Genomic DNA, 21611 nt, shown 5'->3' on the forward strand with positions numbered 1-21611 from the left:
CCACTCCAGTACTCTTGCCTGGAAAATCCCATGGACGGCGGGGCCTGGTGGGCTGCTGTCTATGGGGTCGCACAGAGTCGGACACGACTGAAGTGACTTAGCAGCAGGGATCGAACATGAATCTCCTACATTACAGGTAAATTCTTTACCACTGAGCCACCAGGGAAGCCTGAGAAAGAGCAAAGTGGGGGCCCAAGTGGCTTAAATTAAAAAAAAAATTATTATGGAAGAGCTCTTGACCTTAGATGTACCCTCTTAACAAAATTTTAAGTGTACAAGGATTAGCTATAGGCACAATGTCTCACAGAAAATCCGAAATGTCTTTTATAATCTGGCCTCGGAAGTAACAGAGTATCCCCATTGCCATGTTATATTGGGCCCACAGACCAACTCTGATACAATGTGGGAAGAGACAACTCCAGGAAGGGAATTCAGAGAAGCAGGGATCCTTGGGGGCCAGACTGGGGGCTGGCTATCACACAAGTAGACAGATTATTTCATTTTATGCTGTTTCTTTTTAAAAAATTAATTAATTAATTAATTTTGGCTGTGCTGGGTCTTCATCGTTGTATGGGGGCTTTCTCTAGATATGGTGCCAGAGGTCTACTCTTCTTTGTAATGCTTGGGCTTCTGCTTGCAGTGGCTTCTCTTGTTACAGAGAACGGGCTCTATGACGTGTGGGTGTCAGTAATTGGGGAGCATGGGCTTAGTTGCCCTGCAGTAAGTGGAATACTCCCCACCCAGGGATTGAACCTGTGTCCCCTGCATTGGCAGACAGATTCTTAACCACTGGACCACCAGAGAAGTCCAGAAGTAGACAGCTTATTTTAGTACAATAAATGCAGAGGATCACCTAGCAGGATGTCATTTTTGCTACATATGGTTGTATTTTACAACGTGCGGTAACCTGAAGTCAGAGTGCCTTTCAGGGCTCTGACCCTTTCCTTCTCATCCTTAACAACCAAAACACTCTTTCATCCACCCCATCAAGGACTGCAGAGATCAAAGTATGACCTATAGGGACCAAACATGAGAGGAGACGGGGCTTTGGGAAGACAGCCAAGGGTTAAAAAAGGACCAAGAAGCTGTTTAAAAGGAAAGGGATGGGTAAGGAAAGAGGAGCCCCAGACAGGACGCCCTTTCCAACCTTGGGAGGGTAAACATAGCGAGAATCTAGGACTGCGGTCCCCCGCCAGCAGATCGTCCAAAGAGACGAGTTCAGAGGCTGGAGGTTTCAGTTCCAAAGCTCTTACCCCCTTGGGGGCTTTGTGCTGACTCTCAAGCCTGAAATAAAGTCCTTTAGTGAAGGACTCTTTAAACATAGTGTGTATGTGCCTGGGTTGCTAATGGGCAGGCGGTTCTGCTGTAGCCAGCGCCATCCCTTCCTTTGACAATAAGGAGTCTGTGGGCAAGGCTGCACTTGGACCTCAGATGATCCACTTCTGTCATACTCTCTGTCCTAGCTCCTTTTGTTTTCTCCAAGACTTTAACAAACCCTTATTCCAAACAGTGCCCCTTGTTGCATCTGTGCTGCTCACAAAGAAAGGAAGGGAGGGGAGTGGCAACAGAGGCAGGGGAGCCCTCCCCAGAGGAGTTGGGGAGTGCTCTGTGACCTAGCTGCCCTTCCCTTTTGGGGGTTCTCTCTCCATCTGGGACCTCACACATTAAGAATGACAACAGGTTCCTCACAGGTGGGTCAAAGACAGCAGTGGGCAAGGTTTGTCTGCAAACCACTGGGAGGAGAGAGGAAGCCAAGGGGAGAGGCAGGTGTGGAAGGCAGGATGGTAGATGTTACAGAGCATGGAGGCTGAGCGGACAGGTCCTGTGAAGAGACCAAGGCTCAGCAGTGAAATAGTTTGCCCAACGTCACACAGTGAGGCAGTGACAGCACCTTGGAAAGCCATGCTTTTAGGTTTGTCTTGCCCAGAACATGGAAGAGAGAAGGGCTGGCTCCCGGCAGTCCTCTAGAATGTGGGTGACAGGCCACACAGATGGGAGTTCCCTGGTGACCCAGCTGTTGAGAATCTGCCTTGCAATGCAGGAGATGTGGTTTTGATCCCTGGTTATGGAACTAAGATCCTACAAGCCTTGGGGCAACATGCCGAAGATACAGAAAACCCCCTGCCACAATGAAGAGCCTCACAGCCATCCCCTACCAATGGAATACACATATCCATGGCTCATCTGCCGGGCCTGAAGGACTGGGTAGGCCCAGCACAAATGGAGGGATGGCTGGAGCCTCCTTCCTTCAGAGGATAACATTTGAGGGGAGGGAATGGGGCTAGAACTCTGCTCTCTCTTTTGGGACTCCAGGGTTTGCAGTGGCCTCTAAGGGTCCCCTGACAAAGTAGGGGTCCCGCTGAGTTACGGGATCAGCTCCAGGTTGGGATGCCTTTGTGTTCTGCAGGTGAGGACTTTCCTGCTGCTCTTTAAACCTGCAAGTCTGGGCACATGGGGTAGCTGCATGGAGATGGTGGCTAAGGTGAGGGGCAACTTGGGAGATACACAGTTTAGACTTTGTCATTCCTGCCCCCTGTGGAGCCCCAACCAGAAAGCGGAGTCTGATTTCTTGGGCAACGTGGGATTGTCTGCTTCAGGGCACATGCCCACTCCTGACCTCTCGGCCAGGTTGGTCAGTTTCTTCTGAGCAGAGGGATCTGGACTGACCTAGGGTAGCTCAGCTGGTAAAGAATCCACCTGCAATGCAGGAGACCCTCGTTCGATTCCTGGTCAGGAAGATCCCCTGGAGAAGGGATAGGCTACCCACTTCCTGGGTTCAATCCCTGGGTTAGGAAGATCCCTTGGAGGATGGCAAGGCAACCCACTCCAGTATTCTTGCCGGGAGAATTCCCATGGACAGAGAAGCCTGGCAGGCTATAGTCCATGGGGTCACAAAGAGTCAGACACAACTGAATGACTAAGCATAGCACAGAGAATCATTTGGGGTTCAGTTGCTTGTGACCATTCGGTGCTATCTGGGCCTGGTGGATGGGGAGGGGTCAGGGGCCTGGCATGGGGCTGGGTTAGAAGGGTGCAGTCACTCTATGTCACATGGAGATAAACATCCTTGATTCCTGATCATTTCCCTGGGCGCTAAGACTCTGGTCAACAAAATTAAAGCTGGTCTTGGGATCCACAACTTTGTGATCCTGGAAAGGCTGGGGTGGGACCACTTGTCCATAGCTGTTTTGCCCGCATCCCAACCCTTGCCTTTGCATCACTCACCCATCAGCGCCCCTGGTGACTAACTCCTCCATCTGAGAGTGAGTGGTTCAGCCTGATTTGAATGAGGGGTAGGGCCTTGGCATAGTGAGCCCATGTGAGCTGAGAACTGGACTGTGTGTGTGTGTGTGTGTCTGTCTGTCTGGCCAGAGCAGGGATGGAGTGTCTATCCAACAGGGTGTTGGAGGAGGGACTGAATTTGGTGGGTAACTGGCTCCCACTGCAGCAAGCAGCGCCCCCTGCTGCCCACAGGGGAAATAGCAGCCCGAATCTGGGTGGATCCACTTCTACTTGGAGGTACCCCGAAGCCGCTCAGTCCATCCTCCTGTGGCTTGTGTTCCTTTGGTGTTTATAGGCCTCTTGTTACATTCTGGCTCCTGGAGGGGAGGGGTCCAGGGGAGGCTACAGACCCGCGGGTGGGGCGGGTGTGGGTGCTTGCATCATAGGAGTCCTGGGGGACGAGGCTGCTTCTGCTGGGGTCCAGTGGTCACTGGGGAAGCCAACGTGCTCCCAGGTCAGGCCCTCTGGAGAGACCCCAGCCAGGGACCGACATGCAGAGCACAGCGGGCAGTCCTGTGCATAGAGGCCTGGACATGCGCTGTGAGCTCCGAGTGGCGAGGACCTGGTGAATACACACCCAGAGCATTTTTCCCATGGCTTCCCTGCGCTCAGAAGGGAAAGGTAGGGTCCCCAGTTCTCGGAGGGCTCTCCCCTCCCCATTCTACTGGAGGCCCTGCAAAGAGTCTGTGCAGGGAAGAAGAGGCTCAGGTCCGCTCTGAGTTCTTGTCCTTGTCTTTTCCAAATTTGTTCCAGGCTGGTGCGGGGGTTGAGTGCTGCAATCCTAGTTTGTGGCCAAGCCCCAGAGACCATCTTGAATGTGCAGGGGCCCAGCCATTGCAGGAAGAGGAGGCAGGGGTGGGCATCTAGTGAGCACTGGCCAGGGACTTTTCAGCAATCCCCTCCCCTGCCCCAGCCAGGCACTATCCTCACTCCACCTGAGCCTTCTCTCTGTGCTCTTGCCCCATGGGACTTTTATTCTGAAAGAGCCAAGGCCTCTGTAGGTAGGGAGGTGACCAGAGGCTGGAGTTGGCCTGGCCTCTGGACAGGCCCTACCCTTCTGGGCTGTTTTCTAGGGCAGTGATTCTGGGCCCCTATGGGAGGAGCCATGCTGTCTTCAGTTGTCCTTCTTACCTTCTGTCCCCAGCCTTGCTGGACTGTAGGCAGAGGGTCTTTGAGGCCTGTTGCCTTCACACTGACTATTGCCTTCACACCTTCATGTCCTTCATCTTTCAAGTCCTTGGCCTTGAACCCTCTGAGAATCGTAGTGCATGCCTGCTCAGTTGTGTCCGACTCTTTGCCACCCCATGGACTGCAGCCCACCAGGCTCCTCTGTCCATGGGATTCTCCAGGCAAGAATACTGGGGTGGGTTGCCATTCTTATCTCCAGGGGGTCTTCCTGACCCAGGGATTGAACCTGGGTCTCCTGCAGCTCCTGCTTTGGCAGGTGGATTCTTTACTACTGTGCCACCTGGGAAACCCAGCCATATCATTAAACAAGGATGTCATGGCCAACATCGAGTCTGGCCTCCAAAAGTGAATTTCTGAGCCCAGAGGGCACCCAGGAAGAACAATGCCTGCAATCCAGCAGCTGTCAGGCTGCAGTCACTCCTTACAGTCCATCAATTGAGGAACTAAGGATGTGAAAATCAAATCGAATCAAATCAAATTGCAGGATGCTGCCCCCAGATAGCTGAGCTGCATATGAAAGGAATGCTTTCAGTAAGCCCAGGCTCTTGCATCTTCCCATACATAGAAAAGGGCTAAATTCCTTAACTTGAGATATCTGGTTTTCCTTAATTAACAATAATCTTTTGATGTTCAGACTACCTGCCCCTTGTTGCAAAACTTCTACATAACCTGACTGACAACCCCCACACCCAACAGTTCTCAGGGTCACCTAAGATGCTGTCTTTTGGGTCTGAAGTCTTAAGAATTCTCACCAAATAAAACATAACTCTGAACTTTCAGTGACTATTTTTAAGTGGACACCTTCATCTGTTTTCCTTTTCAGTCCTTTTTGACCCTCTTGTTGCCTGTCCTTCCCAAAGCAGACGTGGAGACCAGCTCACTATTTAGAAACTTTCCGCCTCCCCTGGCACCAGATAAAGGTCTCACCCTGACCCATTCCTCCTCCCCAACATGTAGGATGCAAGCATATGATTGGCAAGGCTCATTAGGTGTCAGTCAACATGTCTGTTGAACTCTGTGTGGCTGGGGCCATGCCTTGGGCCTGGTTCTATTCAGCCCAGGGAATTTCTCAAGAAGAAGGACAAGGAACTGGACAAGAGCCCCAATAGCTCCTGCTTAGATTCTTGAGAGTCCAGTCACTCTTTCTCAAAAGCTCCACCAGGATGGAGTTTCCACTAATGCTCCAGTGCATGAAGCTGAGTGCTTTCTTAGATGGAAAATAAGAGGCCAAATGAATGAAAGAGAGTGGAAGTCCGTTATTCTCAAAGGCTCTTTCCCTTTGTGTGTTTCTCTCATCCAGGAGGCAGACCTTGAGCTCGATATGAGGTCACTTTCGGGCAGTGGAATGTGAGAAGGAAAGGACTTTGGCCCGGGGGCTGCAAGTTATAGATTAACATGGGGCGGGGGAGGGGGACGCAGAAGCAGGGTGAGTGGCCTGGGACAGGGACTGCTGACCTGGGACCATCTGGGCTTGAAGGGGACACAGGAAAGAGGAATCTGGGGACTCTTGTGGTCCAGGAGGGGAGGGGGGCCCTCAGCTCCTCTCCGGCTATTTGACCTTCCTGAAGACACACTGGCACACTGCATCCCGGGCCGTCACTTCCTGGGGGCAGAGTAGGAATAATAAGGACAGAGAAGATTCTTACCAGCCACTCCCCTTTCTCAGTTTCTTGACCTCCACTGAATCCTTCAGGATACATCAGCTGGAGTGTGTGATATATGGGGAACTGTAACCTTTTTCCAAACCCTCAACTTTCCATCCCAGAGGAAGGAAGGGATCTGGTCAGGGAGCTGAAGTGGCTAAGTCTCCATGTCTCCGGTCATGATTTATGGACACGCATCGGACCTGCAGCCAGGGCCCACCATGGCCACTTGACTTCTTCCCCTTTCCACTCTTCCCAGGGCTCCCATGTTCCTTCCTTCCTTGCCTTCTTTGGCAGGGAGCGGGCTGGAGTAGTAGACTTACTTGATTTGGGCAAGGGAATGGGTCCTAGCTGGAGGCCCCCCTCCCAGACACACCCTCATGCATCTCCTCTCCCAGTCCCCACCCCTCTCACCTGATATAACATCTCTTCCTCCAGCCAGAGTCGCCAGCCCCGGTTAGGGACCTCTCCTTTCTGCACACAAACCAGCTGCTCCTCTTCCCAGGTGACTATGGTCTATGGAGAAAGCAGGAATAAAGGAAGACTGGGGGGGGGTGTTGTAGGGTACCCCAAATGCATCGCCTTACTCTGCTGGGCTGCCCCCACGCCCTGCATCATAGCAGACGCTGTCTTGCTCCAGCCCCTTCCTTCTGAGTGACTCAGCAAAACTCCCCTCCCCTCCCACTCCTAAAGGCCACTGGAAGGGGCCCCACACTGTGTGACAGTGCCCATTTGGGTAGAGGGGGATGAAGCAGGATAATCTCGGGGTTGGGGGAGATGAAACTGGGGGTTCAGTGATGAAGAATGGAGAATTTGTCCTCTGATACTTCTGGCTGACCTGGAGGAGACTTTGGGAAAGAAGGAAGATTGGTTGGGAGACAACCAGGGAATCTCTTTTCTCCTCTTTCTCAGTCTCAAGGGCAGCTGCAATGTCCTTGAGAATGAAGGGTCAACTCCCCAAATCAGAGCTGAGTGGACCAGAGCTAGGCATTCCAAGCAGCGTTATTTGGACCCCCAATAGTCTATGTGTGTGCTTAGTTGCTCAGTCATGTCTGATTCTTTGTGACCCCATGGGCTGTAGCCCGCCAGGCTCCTCTGTCCATGGGACTTTTCGGGCATGACTACTGGAATGGGTTGCCATGTCCTCCTCCAGGGGATCTTCCCAACCCATGGATCGAAACCCCATCTCTTGTGTCTCCTGCTTTGGCAGGTGGATTCTTTATCACTAGTGCCACCTGGGAAACCCCAATAGGATAGGCCCTACCCAAACCAGGAGTTCAGAATCTTATGTGTGTTTTTTTTTGCCATGGCTTGTAGGATCTTAGTTCCCCAAGAAGGGATGGAACCCAGGCCCTCAGCAGTGAAAGCTCGGAGTCCTAACCACTGGACCACCTGGGAATTTCCAAGGAGCTCAGAATCTTGATCGGTTAGAGGAGAGGTCAGTAGGTATTATATCTGTGATGCCAACAAGACTGTTGGTGATGGGAGCAGAGAGGGAAGAGCTGAGTCTTCAAGGAAGGGAGTTAATTAGATTGGAGATAATGGGAACTTTCTAGCAAGTAAAGAAACAGAGGTAAGGAAGACGAGTAGATAGTTGTGAGGGGGCTCTAACCTAGTGTTTTTGTGGGGAGGCCCTTGGATGCTACGTGGAGCGTGTGAACCTTACCTGGAACATAGCAGGTTGTCTGAAAGGGTTTAAGTTAGGGAGTGACATGGTCACTTTTACATTTTAAAAGTACTGTGGTTATGATAGGCAGAGTGGATTAGAGGAGAGTCAAGAATGGGAACCAATTTGGGGCACCAGATGAGAAATGAGGGCCTGAAATAAGGTGGTGTTAGAAAAGCTAGGAAGAAACAGATGACAGCCGTGTAAACAACTGATTCTCAATAGAAATGTAGTGAGACCTAAATGCTAGCCACATATATAATTTTAAAAATTTCTAGTAGCCACATTAGAAAAGCAAAAAGAAACAGGTGAAATTAATTTTAGTGTTATATTTTATTCAACCTAAAATATTATAATTTTATTACATGTAATATATTATATATATTTTTAAACCTAAAATATAATATTTCAGCATGCAATCAATATACAATTTCTGATGTGTCTTATACTCTTGTTTGGTATTATCTTAAAAATCCAGTGTGTATTTCATACCGATAGCACATGTCAAATTTGGACCAGTTACATTTCAAATATCTTTATATGGTTAGTAGCTGCCATATTGGACAGCACAGAACAGTTATAAAGGCTTCTTGACTAATTACATGTGGTCCACATGTGCATGCATGTGTGTGTGTGTGTGTGTGTGTGTGTGTGTGTGTGTGTATACACTCATTTGTTGGGAACACAGAGGTAAGGGAACATAAGGCAAAAACTGTGACTCCCAGGCTTTATTCCTGCTGGTTGTTGCCATTGATGGAGACAGTAAATATAAAGGCAGGAAGAGGTCTGTGTAGGAAGATAATGACTTGGGCTTTGACCTTGGGGCATCCAGATGGAAACATTTTGCAGGCAGTTGAAACTTGGCCATGGAGCTCAGGTGGCACCTCTGACTGGAGAGTTTGTGTCTAGAGCAGTTGTAGATTTCATTGAACACATGGGTGGATATGCTTTAGCCCATGGATAGTACACAGACAAGAGGGAGAAAGTCAAGACAAGATACTAGGGGATTGCAGCACTATTTGCAATAGCTAGGAAATAGAAGAAACGTAGATGGCCATCAACAGATGAATGGATAAGGAAGTTGTGGTACATATACACAATGGGATATGACTCCGCTATAAAAAGGAACACATTTGAGTCAGTTCTAATGAGGTGGATGAACCTAGAACTTGTTATACAGAGTCAAGTAAGTCAGAAAGAGAAACACAAATATCGCATGTTAATGCATATATAGAGAACCTAGAAAGATAGTACTGATGATCCTACTTGCAAGGCAGCAAAGGAGACACAGAGATTTTGGACACAGTGGGGGAAGGAGATGGTAGGATGATTTGAGAGAATAGCATTGAAATATATACATTGCCATAAGTAAAATAGATAGCCAGTGGGAGTTTGATGTGTGATGAAGGGAACCCAAAGCAAGTGCTCTGTGACAATCTAAAGGGGTGGGATGGTGAGGGAGGTGGGAAAGGGGCTTAAGAGGGAGGAAACATATGTTTACCTAATGTCGATTCATGTTGATGTATGGCAAAAAACATCACAATATTGTAAAGTAATTATCCTCTAATTTTAAAAAAAGATACTAGGGGAAAATCTCAGTTTAAGGGATTAATAGGGGAACGAGGGTCTGCAGAGGAGGTCAAAAGGAACACGAAAGAAGCAGAAAGGACAGCCTAGGAGCGGAGTTACAGAGGTTGAGAGAAGGGACTGTGGTGTCCACAGGGTCACAGGCTAGAGGGTGAGCACAGGCTTGCTCATTGGCCTGAGGGTCACCTGTTCCTGTTGCCCTTTTGGCTGGTGCTCAGAGTGGGCAGAGGAGACGCTGGAAAGAGTCAGGGATGGGTGGGTGACATCCCAGGGCAGGCTGCTGTGGTCATCGTTTCCTCTTGCTGCGACAGGTCATTTTATTTCACCCCCAGTTGTTGAGAGCCCCCATGCCCATCCACAGCCCCTTCCCACTGGCCTGAGAAAAGACACCTGGCATTTGCGTCCATCCACGGTCCTCAGGTCCTCCTCAAATTCCACTCCCACCTCGAATTCCAGAACGTAGTTCCGGAAGGTGCTGAGGGTTTTCACTGTCATGTGGTTGCCCCGCTGGTCAATCTCCTTGTCCGGCTTGAGCAGCAGGGCGATCTTCCGCAGAGCCATGTTGACATCTGTGGGGACCGTCTCTGAGCAAGGGTCTGAGTGAGGGTCCTTTTAGCGGGCCAGGGGCTTCCCCACCCACATCAGCAGCCTAGGGCTGGGAGCATCCCCTTGCCTGGGTCTAGGACTGTGGATTTACTCCCTCCTAGCAATGTCCCTGGCTAGTAAAGGGACCCAAGGCAGGTGCCAGCACCCCCTACCCCCTGCATGTCTATAATGTCCAGACCCCAGCATCACCCCCTCCTCAATGGATTGGAGGCAGGAAGGGGGAGGGGAGGAGGGGAGTGAGAGGGTTGAGAGGGGCGAGGACATTACTCAGAGCTTGCAGGTAGTCCTCCAAGTTCTTCTGCGAGACAAAGCGGTAGTAGCCGGTGAGGTTGGGAGGCATGGTCCAGGCTGGGCAAGGTGGAAGTCAAGATTTCAGGAGAATGTAAGAGACTGGGGGAGGATGAAGTGGGTGTTGTCTGACAGGTGGGGCTGGGAGTCTCCCAGCCAGGCTCTGCACACATTGAGGCAGCCTGTGTAAGGTCCTAGCTACCAGGGTTTTTATAGCGCTGGGGGCCCTGCTGCAGTAAGAGCTCCTGCCAGACTTCCTCCCCTCTTCCCCCACGATGAGCGTGAGGCTGGTGTCCACAGCCCCAGAGATGGGCAGGGGACTTGGCAAGGCTGTGCTTGACCTCGGCTTTTCCTGAGGAAGGAACCTGGACCAGGACTGGGGGCTGTCAGTCAGGCAACACTTGAGCCTTTCCGAAGGTCAGTTCTGGCTTCCAGCCCAAGTGTGGAAGGCTTGGTCCGGAGGACCCCGGGGGCAGACGCCCCGGGGAGGGAGCCGACCTTACTGGATGGCAGGGAGGGACCTTTCGGACTTACCCAAGGATAAGTTCTAACAATGTCTCACCAAGGATTCCAAAAGGTATGAAGGGGAAGAAGAGGTGGGGAAAGAAGTGCAGACAGCCAGCTTGCCAGGAGCCCTAGTGAAGAAAATCCTCCAGCGCTGGCCCCCACAGCTTCGTCACACAGCTCTGCTGAGCTGGGGTCCCGACGCTGGAGCTCAGGACCCTGTCCTGCAGGACCGTGAGGAGGGAAGCAGAAAAACTGCAGAGGGGGCTGTCTGAGTTGCTGAGTTCAAAGTCTGGAGCAGAAGGTGAGGGAGGAGTTTGGCTGGCTGTTCTGGAGAACTCTACACTCTTTGGCTTGGGACCCAGGGATTTCCCCTCTCCCTCTGGAGTCGTGGATGGCACCATCAGCTACCCTCATTGCACAGTCCATGCTTCCCAGATGTGTTCCCTTGGAGGCGGAGGTGGTGTGCTCTAGCCTTACCCTCCCCCCTCCCCACCACACTACACCGCACTCTTCTCTGCTTCTCAGACCTACCAACTTTTCTGGCTTCTGAACCAACTAGGCTGGTTTGGGTCAACATGGTTTAAGATGAGAAATTTGGGGAGAGGGAGGCAGACAGGGTAGACAGCAGGAAAAAATTCCACCTGGTGGTGAACTGTCCCGACAGGTGCCTGGGGGTGAGTGGGGGAGGTGGGGCACAGACATCTCGCTTTTCCTCGGGTCCCAGAGCTCGGTCCACCGACTTGCTGACCACCCCCTGGCTTCCTCAGAGACTCGGGGCTGGGACCGGAAAGGCTAGCATCTCTGGGGCTCAGGTTGTGGGTTTTACTTGGCGGTTCCCAGGAGGCACCCAGCAGGGTCCTGCTGATGGAATGGGCTGTGAAAAGAGGTTAATGCAGAGTTGGTGGTGGTGGTGGTGGTGGTGGGGTGACGTGGATACTTGTCCCTCCTCGCCTCCTTCAGATCTCCGTTTGACGTCTCCTCTTCCCACCCCCGGGCTTCTAGCTGCGCGATCCTCTCCCTGTCCCTCTTTTCCCCCACCTCCTCTACGGCTTTCCAGCTTCCTCCCCAGCCCCCGCAGTTCCCTTGCTCCCCCAAATTGCAGTCAGGGGAAAAAGCCCTAACACGTCCTCCCGCCCCTGCTCCCCAGTCCCATTGGCTCCCTCCCGCCCTGCAGCACCTGGCCCCCCCAGCCACCCGATTGGCCAGCGGCCCCATCAATCCTCGCCTGGCCGTGCTGACGTCATCCTGCAGTAGAGGGGATGGGGTGGGAATGAGAGAGAGAGAGAGAGTGAGGACGCCCGGCTCCAGAAGGAAGGAGCAGCAGCCACTGCCGGTTCCCCCCTGCCCAGCCGCCCAGGTTGGGGTCTGCCCGGGTCTGCCCTATGGACTAGGGTGGGCGGCAGGCTCCTTTCCATCTCTGCCCTGCTCTCTGCCCTCTCCCCTCCCCTCTTCGGAGAGCCCCTGCATCCCTTGCCCAAGGTGGAACAAGCAGGGCTCCAGGCTCTGGGGGCGAGCAATCGGGGCCCTGCCCTGCCTACACCACGCCATGACCCCCTTGCTGTTTCCCCTCTTGCTGGCCTCCCTGCTCCCCTCCAGCTCCTGTAACAAAGGTGAGTGTGGTGGTAGGGGGGTGGGGGCACAGAAGGAGGAGGTCTCAGGCCCCGCGATGTGGGGGTCGAGGCGGGCAGGCGCCCTTTAAGGCTCCCTGGGACACGACAGGTGGTTCTTCGCACCATCCCCCTTCCCATCCATTTTCTCAGACCTGTCCCCTTCTCTTCTCGCTGGCATCTCCAGAACCTCTCTCTGGTCCCTCCTCTCTGGTCCGTCTCTACCCATGTGCTTCTCTTGCTCCCAGGTTGGTCCCCATTCCCATCCTGGGGTCTGTATCTTCCCCTCCCCCCCCCATTGCTCCCTGCTGGAGCGATCTCGGGTCTCAGAAGGACCTGTTCCTGAGGGGGGTGATGGACCTCTCTGGGCGGGTCCCCGTTTCACGGGGTGTGCCGGCGCTGAGGGTGTGTGGCCACATCCATCTGATCCCTCTCCATCTCATCCCGGGGAGGAACTGTTCCCACAGTTCAGCAATTCGGAGCACGTATGTGTTGGCGTGTTCCTCTGCATCCATCCCCTTCCGCCTGCATACAGGGCTGGGCTGAGGGTTACCAGAGCTGCCCTTTCTGGCAGACGGCTGATAAATTTAGCTGGGTGAGGCTGTTAGAGGGGCCAGGAGAGAGGGAGGGGGTGAGGGCCAAGGGTTTAGGTAGGTGAAGACAGCAGGAAAGGGCAGAGGTGGGTGTGTGTGTGTGTGGGGCGGGGGGTGCTAAAGAGTGGGGAAAGGGGAAGGGAGAAGGAGAAGGGAGGTGAAGCGTTGGAGGAGATGAGCAGGGGATGGACCAGGGTCAAGGTGGAGGCAAAGGAGAGGGAGAGAAATCAGGAAGAACAGGTGAGGAGAGGGCGAGGGGAAGAGCTCAGGAGGGAGGAGGTAGGGAGTCCAGGAGTCAGTGAGAGGAGATGGACACAAGGAGAGAGTCAGGGGTCAAGAGGAAGGAAGTGGGAAGACACAGGGCGAGGGTGCAGGGTGAGGAGTGGTGGTGAGCTGTGTGAAGCCTCTCCATCTTCAGCTCAGTCTCTGACCTCAGCTGGGCTTCTTAGCTTCCCAACACATCCTGTGCTGCCTTCTAGGCACCATCTGTGGCTTTCTCCTCTGCCCCTAGGGAAGGGGGTTGTGGTGGTCCTCAGCGAGGAAGGGACAGGCATACCAGATACCAGAAGGCTTTGGGGGTGTCACTGGAGGAAAGAATGGAACTCAGGATTTCTCGCTTACCATGACAAGCTGGGGATGAGTGTCCTTTGGGTGATTCAGTTTCTCTCTGATGATAAGTCTTCAGGTCTCAATGATGGGCCCTTGTGAATGTGCTTTGGGAGCTTGGTGCTTTGGCTTGATGGGATTCGATAGAGCAGGCAGTGGAAGTTGCGGTTGGGGGTGAAGTAGAGGGGGCTGGAGCCCACTGAGCCTTCCCCAGAGCCCCTCAGTGGTGAGTGGGCACTTGGTCCTGGGAGGAGACGGGATTGAGTTGAGTCTGGTAGTGGTTGAGGAGACATGGAGGCTGAGTGGGTTGCACTCCTGTCGTGGATTGGCTGGTGGTTGAAGGGAATAGGGGTGGGATAGGTGAGAATTAGGACTCAGCCGTGACTCTATAAGAAGGGGGTTCAGGGCGTGTGGGGTTTGGTGGCCTTCTGGGGGACATAGGAGTCAGCTGGTTATGATTATGAGTGTGTTCTTTTGGGTGTGAGGGCGAGAAGCAGGGAGGGGATTTGTCGAGTTTCTAGGCCAGTTCGATAATCCCTGAGGATGCCAGCTCGCTGGGCCCCATCGTTTGGCATTGATTCCTCTGCTCCATCCCTGCCCCTCTCTGTCCCCCTCCCTCTGTCCTATATATCTCCCTTCTCCCTTCTCTCCTCTTTCCTCTCCTCTGGGAGAATGGCCTTAGGATGGGGCTTAGCCAGGAAAAGAAGGGAACAGGACCAAAATGGGGTGGTGGTCGTGGTGGAGAGGATCAACAACCAGGACCTCAGGAAACATCTAGTCTTCTTTTCCTAATCTCCACTCTGCCCTTAATCTATCCCTTCCCTTTCCCAGGGCCCTCTAATGGCCCATTGCTTCTCCCCGAGGCCCAACAGCCACACTCCAGCACTTGAAATGCCTAAGAAAAGTCTCTATCCTCTGACCAGCTTTCCCAGGGGAGATGGCAGGACCTCTTCCTCCCCACAGGGCAGGCTGTTGCCATGGAAACTGTCTATCCAGTGACCTCTGACTCCTTTCATGGCTGATTTCTTGCCCTCCGCCCTTCCCGCTGCGGGTGCTTCTGCAGGGGCTGAAGAGGGTGGTGAGCCTGGAGTGTGCTGTCTAGGTCAACAAGGGTTGTGTGGCCATGGAGGGCCAGCTCACAGGTGCTTCCTCTGCTCTCCCTGGGGGTGGGGTCAGCCAACAAGCACAAGCCATGGATTGAGGCAGAATACCAAGGCATCGTCATGGAGAATGACAACACGGTCCTGCTGAACCCACCGCTCTTTGCCTTGGACAAGGATGCTCCCTTGCGCTATGCAGGTAAGTGGGGCTGGGGCAGGGCAGGGTGGGTGGGACAGAGAGAAGTGGGCGGGAGGGCAGGGGCAAGGGAGGAGGGGGGAGGTCCTGGGAGGGAGAGCAGTACTTGGGCAAAGTGGAAGACGGAGGCTCCAGGAGGGAACCTGGCGATGGTGAAGAACAGTGGCACAGTAAAGTGAGTCAGCGGAGGATGTGGGCAGGCAGGTGTTAACACACCCAGATTTTGCCAGCTCTCAGAGCTGGTGGCTCAGAGGTTGTGCTCAGGGAACCTGGGGTTGGAGTGAATGTTCGATAATTAATGCTTTTCCATGTGCAAGAAAAAGGACTGGGTCTGGGAGGAGAGGTGAAGTAGGGGCCTGGGGGGAGGTTGGCGAGTGATGGAAGGAGACCCTGGAAGTGGAGCAGGAACCTCATCCTTGTCCCCCCCGCCCCCGGCCAGGTGAGATCTGTGGCTTCCGGCTCCATGGGTCCGGGGTGCCCTTTGAGGCCGTGATCCTGGACAAAGCAACAGGAGAAGGGCTGATCCGGGCCAAGGAGCCGGTGGACTGCGAGGCCCAGAAGGAGCACACCTTCACCATCCAGGCCTACGACTGCGGCGAGGGCCCGGATGGGGCCAACACCAAGAAGTCCCACAAGTGAGGATGCCCTGCCCCTGCCCTTGCCCTCTGCTGCAGGTCCCCCCACCACGGCCAGGTCCCTCACTTCCCTCTGTCCTCACCATCTTGACGATCTATCCCCTCCCCTCTCTGTTCATGAGGTTTAGGAGCCTTCAGCCAAGGGGGATAGGAGCATGTGGTGAAGCTCAGTGGGACCAGTCTGGGCTCTGTCTCTTTTGACTGTGGACAGCTTCTTAGTCTTTCTGGATTTGCTTTCGCTTGTCTGTAAAATGGAGCAATGATGATGCCTGCTTCTTCAGGTCACTGTGAAGATGAAAGGAGATGGTTTGTGTCAAAAGCAGGCACCACAGTGCCTGCCAGTTGGGAGAGGATCCAATACACAGAGACAGGATGCTAAGAGAGCGAGGAGGAGGATGGCACTTCAGTACACACCCGGATTCCTTCCCACTGCCCGGCACTGTGTGTACCACACTCACACACAGAATGTGCACTATGCACGTGCACAGCAGTGGGTGAGAGTGGGCAGGAAGGAGGCTGGGACTCGGGACTCCTACCTCTGTCTGCTCCCAGCTCACTTCTCACTTGAGAATGGTGGGAAGGTGGGCGGTCTGGTCTCCCGGGCCACTGTGAGGCGCTGGATATAAACTGCTTTACGTGATGACTCAATTTCCCATTTGGAGATAGGACCTTTGCCTCTGGGCTTTGGGTGCCTGGATCTGGGCTGGGGGCAAGGCTCAGCATGAAGGGTTTAGCCCCAGCCCCAGCTCCTCTGCTTGCCCCATGGGGGCCGGAGTGGGGAGTGGCCACAGCTCACTGCACACATCAGATGACTTGAGACTTTGGTACAAAACCACTTCCCTGAATATGTGTGTGTGCTCAGTTGCTCAGTTGTGTCCGACTCTGCGACCTTATGGACTGTAGCCCCCCAGGCTCCTCTGTCCATGGGGTTCTCCAGGCAAGAATACTGGAGTGGGTTGCCATGCCCTTCTCCAGGGGATCTTTCAGACCTAGGGATCGAATCTGTGTCTCCTGCTTCTCCTGCATTGCAGGCAAATTTTTTACCGCTTAGCCACTGGGGAAGCCAATTCCCTGAATATGGTTGGTTTTATTTTGGCTTTTACTCTGCATCTGCCTTGATTGGACCTGATTTCATGAAAAAACAACCTGCCGGATTCAGAATCCTGTCTTATGCATCTTGCCATCCTATCCTTTAATATTCTGTACAGAAGTCATCAAAACCAGCCACTGATGGCCCCCAGGGTCATTTTCACCCTGTACATCAGTCACCCTTTCTCCTGAGGTTCCTCTCTCTTTGTGGTACCTGGTACCCCTGAATGGGGGACGGATGAACGTGACCAGGCTCTGGGTCACACTGGTTCCATCTCCTTGGCTTCTGGTGTGGACTCCCATCTGTGGCTGACCCTTCCTTCTTCTCTTTTTGCTCTGGCACCCTCAGGGCCACCGTACATGTGCGGGTCAACGACGTGAACGAGTTTGCCCCGGTGTTTGTGGAGCGGCTGTATCGCGCGGCAGTGACCGAGGGGAAGCTGTATGACCGCATCCTTCGGGTGGAGGCCATTGATGGCGACTGCTCCCCCCAGTACAGCCAGATCTGCTATTACGAGATCCTCACACCCAATACCCCCTTCCTCATCGACAATGACGGTGAGTCCAGCCCCTGCCACCCCAGCTGCTCAGCCCTGGGCGCCCACATCCTTCGTGATGCTCCGGGGCTGCGCCCTCCACTTGTTCTGCCCCTCACCTCCTCATTCCTCATCCTGCTTCCCAGACATGGAACTTCTTTCCCCAGATTCTTTCCTGCCTGCTTCCTGCTGCCTAATTCACCTGCCCTAAAGTTAGCTCCTGAGTCCTCCCCCGGACCTCCTCTAGTGCCCCTGATCCTCTCTGTCCCCTACCCCAGGGAACATTGAGAACACGGAGAAGCTACAGTACAGTGGTGAGAAGCTCTACAAGTTCACAGTGACGGCTTATGACTGCGGGAAGAAGCGGGCGGCGGACGATGCTGAGGTGGAGATCCAGGTGAAGCCCACCTGTAAACCCAGCTGGCAAGGTGAGGAGCTATGCTTTGGGGCCCATGATCCATCCTTCACCTTGGTTTCCCTCTTCCTCCCTTCTGACAACCACAGGGGCCAGGCTAGGAGCTCGGGAGGGATATATGGGGGGCCACCTGATGCGAAGAGTTGACTTATTAGAAAAGGCCCTGATGCTGGGAAAGATTGAGGGCAGGAGGAGGAGGGGATGATAGAGGATAAGATGGTTAGGTGGCATCATCGATTCAATGGATATGAACTTGGGCAAACTCCGGGGGATGGTGAAGGACAGGGAAGCCTGGTGTGCTACAGTCCATGGGCGTGGACACGACTAAGCAACTGAACGACAACATTTGGGGGGCAGGCTTGTAGCTGTCTCCCCTGGCTGGCCATTTTCATAGGAACCCAAGACCATCAGCAGAATGGGTAGGAGGGGCTGCCTTAACCGGCTCTGCTCCACTGCCTGCTCCCTCTCACCCCTGCAGGCTGGAACAAAAGGATTGAATATGCACCAGGCGCCGGGAGCTTGGCTCTGTTCCCTGGTATCCGCCTGGAGACCTGTGATGAACCTCTCTGGAACATTCAGGCCACCATAGAGCTGCAGACCAGCCATGTGGCCAAGGGCTGTGACCGTGACAACTACTCAGAGCGTGCACTTCGGAAACTCTGCGGTGGGTGTGATCCCCTGTGGCCCTCCCCCCATCCTCCCTGCCTGTGCCCATTGCCCATTCCCCAGCCTTTTCCTGACCCTCCTCTACCTCTCTTAGGAATCTGTCGTGGGACTTCCCTAGCAGTGCAGTGGTTACAACTACATGCTTTTCATTGCAGAGGGCACAGGTTCAATCCCTGGTTTGGGAACTAAGATCTTGTAAGCCATGCCGTGCCACCAAAAACAAGAAGAATCTGTTTTACATCTTCCTTTGCCCATCCATAAGTGGAGTGAAAGTTGCTCAGTTGTGTCCAACTCTTTGCGACCCTATGGACTTTATAGTCCATGGAATTTCCCAGGCCAGAATACTGGAGTGGGTAACCTTTCCCTTCTCCAGGGATCTTCCCAACCCAGGGATCAAACCCAAGTCTCCTGCATGGCAGGCAGATTCTTTACCAGCTGAGCCACAAGGGAAGCCCAAGAATACTGGAGTGGGTAGCCGATCCCTTCTCCAGTGGATCTTCCTGACCCAGAAATGAAACTGGGGTCTCCTGCATTGCAGGCGGATTCTTTTTCAACTGAGCTATTAGGGAAGCCCATCCATAGATGTATATATATCAGAGCTTCCCAGGGAGCGCTAGTGGTAAAGAGCCCACCTGCCAATGCAGGAGACATAAAAGAGACTCATGTTTGATCCCTGGGTGGGGAAGATCCCCTGGAGGAGGGCACGGCAACCCACTTCAGTATTCTTGCCTGGAGAATCCCATGGACAGAGGAGCCTGGTGGGCTGCAGTCCATGGGGTTGCAAAGAGTTGGATACGACTGAAGCGACTTAGCATAGCACACAGAGACGTCTATATCTATGGGGGTTGTGGCGTGTGGTTGTCTCTTGTGGCTCAAAGAGCACATAAACATGTGGTTGGCAAAGATGCATGATTATGGCCCAAGAAAATAACCAGATATAATACGGAACAATGGCAGGGAGCGATGAAGAGCTGGAGGAGCTGAGGTCACTGGAGAGCTATTCCTAGCCCTTCCTTTCTCGTCTGAGACGCCAGAGGAGGTGGTGGAAGTAGCTGTAGGGGGTCTTTTCCTGCCCGCATCCCGTCCCCCATCTGCTGCCTCTCGGCTCCGACACCTGTGCTTCTGGGGCTCCTGCAGGCGCGGCCCCCGGGGAGGTGGATCTACTGCCCATGCCTGGCCCCAATGCCAACTGGACGGCGGGCCTCTCGGTGCACTACAGCCAGGACAGCAGCCTCATCTACTGGTTCAACGGCACCCAGGCGGTGCAGGTGCCCCTGGGGGGCGCTGCGGGGCTGGGCTCCGGGCTCCCGGACAGCCTCAGTGACCACTTTACCCTGTCCTTCTGGATGAAGCACGGTGTCACTCCCAACAAGGGCAAGAAGGAAGAGGAAACCATCGTGTGTAACACTGTCCAGAACGGTGAGCCTTCCTCGGGGCACCCGTCTGAGCATGGGGAGGACTGGCTTCGTGTCTGGCCTCTGTCACTGTCCAGTTGGTGGCTGTGGGTGGGTCATTTCTCTCTCCCTTCGTACGTAAGATAGCAGTGCTCGTTTCACAGTCCCAGTATGACGAGCTGAGATTCTACTGCTCTCTGCGCGATAGGACTGCTCACCGCCCTTCTCATTTGTAGCTGCCCAATCGCTTTACATCCCCTGTGTAGTAGACTGCCCCCCAGTCTGCTCCCTATAGAGCCCCCTATCAGAATGGAAGAGCCTGAGTAATGCTGTGCTTCATTCTTTCCCTTCCACCACCACCCTGGCCTCCTCCTATAAGGGCTCATGAGCTCCAGCCTCCAGGACCCCCTTCCTTCTATGGCAGGGGGATGTCCCTCTCAGGGGGGCTCGGCCTTGACTTACTCTTTCATTTCTGCCTCTTCTCAGAGCTCATTTCTCTTGATCTGAAAAGGATCAGTACCCATGAAGTTTGTATTAACCAAAGGAACAGTAAAGATCTGGGTAGGGACAGGCTGGTCACTGTCTCCCCTCAGCCAATCAGAGTGCCTGAGAAAAGCCCAACATTGGACTCTGTGTGTATGTGTGCGAGTCTCAGAGAGAGCTGGAGAGAGAGTGACAGATCCTGAAGAATTAGAGAGAGACAGAGAGAACCTGAAGGAATAAAGAGAATCCAGGGAGCCCTCCTTTCTGGCACTTTGAATCTGTTCTTGCCTCCAGTGCTGTGTTTGACTCCTGTCCCCATCCTCTGCCCCCAGAGGACGGCTTCTCTCACTACTCACTGACTGTCCACGGCTGCAGAATTGCCTTCCTCTACTGGCCTCTGCTTGAGAGTGCCCGGCCAGTCAAATTCCTCTGGAAGCTGGAGCAGGTGAGGCTGGAGCCAGGCTCCTGGGAAAGCTGGGTGGGTGTAACTTGCTTTCAGGGGAGGAGGTCCTAGGGCAGGGCCGGGCATTTTCTGGGTTGCCCTGTGCCCCTTTTTTCAATCTCCACTTTCAGTTCCTGACTATTCTTACATCCCCCTGCTCTCAGCCCCGGCTCCATTCTCTGGTTCTCTTTTCCTAAGGCTTGTCTCCTGCAGAAAGCACTCCTGGGTTAAAAGCACATAAGGAACAAATTACTACTAGCACCAAACCAACCAACCATCCATCTCGCTTGTTTTATTTCATCTCTTTCTTATCTGGAAACTTAGTAGTGTGGATTCCAAACTCTCAAGCAGTTAGCATGTTGTAATCAAGGAAATAAGTAACCTAGGGTACACAGATTGGGTTTTGGGCTTCCCTGGTGGCTCAGATGGTAAAGAATCTGCATGCAATGCAGGAGACCTGTGATCCCTGGTTTGGGAAGATCCTCTGGAGAAGGGAACAGCTACACATTCTGATATTCTTGCCTGGAAAATTCCATGGGCAGAGGAGCCTGGCAGGCTACAGTCCTTGGGGTCGCAAAGAGTAGACACGACTGAGCGATTGAACACATATATGTATATAAATTCTCACTATTATTCATGATTATGAGGGATAAATAAAATGAGCAAAAAAAGAAAAATCTTCTGAGCTAACAGTTGCAGCCTCTTCTTTATTCATCTCCAAGCTGACCACAGGGACCATAGGGACTAATCGAGTTTCCATCTCCTTCTGTTTTTCTTGTAAGCCCTGGTGGAGTGGCTGAGTAAGCAAATGGCTGAAAAAAGGCAGGAAGTGGAAGAGAGAGAAACGGGAATGAAAACCCACAAACTCAATAATTGAGGGCTACCTACAAAAGCTTCTGTTTTCTGTGGCACTCTTTTAAAGAGATAGTCTGCCATCTGCTTCTTCTTGATCTTTCCCCCGCATTGCTAATATTGGTAACATTCCTCTTCCTATTTTTATTTTATTTATCCTTATTTATTTAACAAAGATTTAGAAAATACAAGTACCTTGCCATTCTGCTAGGTTATGGAGATACAATGCG

At 53.1% G+C, this 21611-nt stretch overlaps 2 protein-coding genes across 2 annotated transcripts in view; one reads left to right on the forward strand and one right to left on the reverse strand.

The window, feature by feature from the left end:
- Window positions 1-6019: 6019 nt before the first annotated feature.
- On the reverse strand, window positions 6020-10312 carry RBP5 (retinol binding protein 5). Its single transcript, XM_005910694.3, has 4 exons — window positions 10240-10312; window positions 9757-9935; window positions 6528-6629; window positions 6020-6073 (listed from the first exon to the last, which is right to left on the reverse strand). The coding sequence occupies exons 1-4, from the start codon at window positions 10310-10312 to the stop codon at window positions 6020-6022; spliced, it is 408 nt and encodes a 135-aa protein (XP_005910756.1).
- Window positions 10313-12033: 1721 nt separating this feature from the next.
- CLSTN3 (calsyntenin 3) overlaps window positions 12034-21611 on the forward strand; it is a 29802-nt gene continuing 20224 nt past the window's right edge. The window contains exons 1-8 of the mRNA XM_005910695.3: window positions 12034-12377; window positions 14750-14872; window positions 15309-15504; window positions 16943-17151; window positions 17408-17557; window positions 18023-18208; window positions 19348-19629; window positions 20420-20532. Of these exons, the coding sequence (XP_005910757.3) occupies window positions 12038-12377; window positions 14750-14872; window positions 15309-15504; window positions 16943-17151; window positions 17408-17557; window positions 18023-18208; window positions 19348-19629; window positions 20420-20532 (1599 nt within the window). The 5' untranslated portion in view covers window positions 12034-12037. The remainder of the gene's footprint in view (window positions 12378-14749; window positions 14873-15308; window positions 15505-16942; window positions 17152-17407; window positions 17558-18022; window positions 18209-19347; window positions 19630-20419; window positions 20533-21611) is intronic.

Source organism: Bos mutus, chromosome 5 (genome assembly GCF_027580195.1).
Source record: "Bos mutus isolate GX-2022 chromosome 5, NWIPB_WYAK_1.1, whole genome shotgun sequence".
NCBI classification, from domain to species: Eukaryota; Metazoa; Chordata; class Mammalia; order Artiodactyla; family Bovidae; genus Bos; species Bos mutus.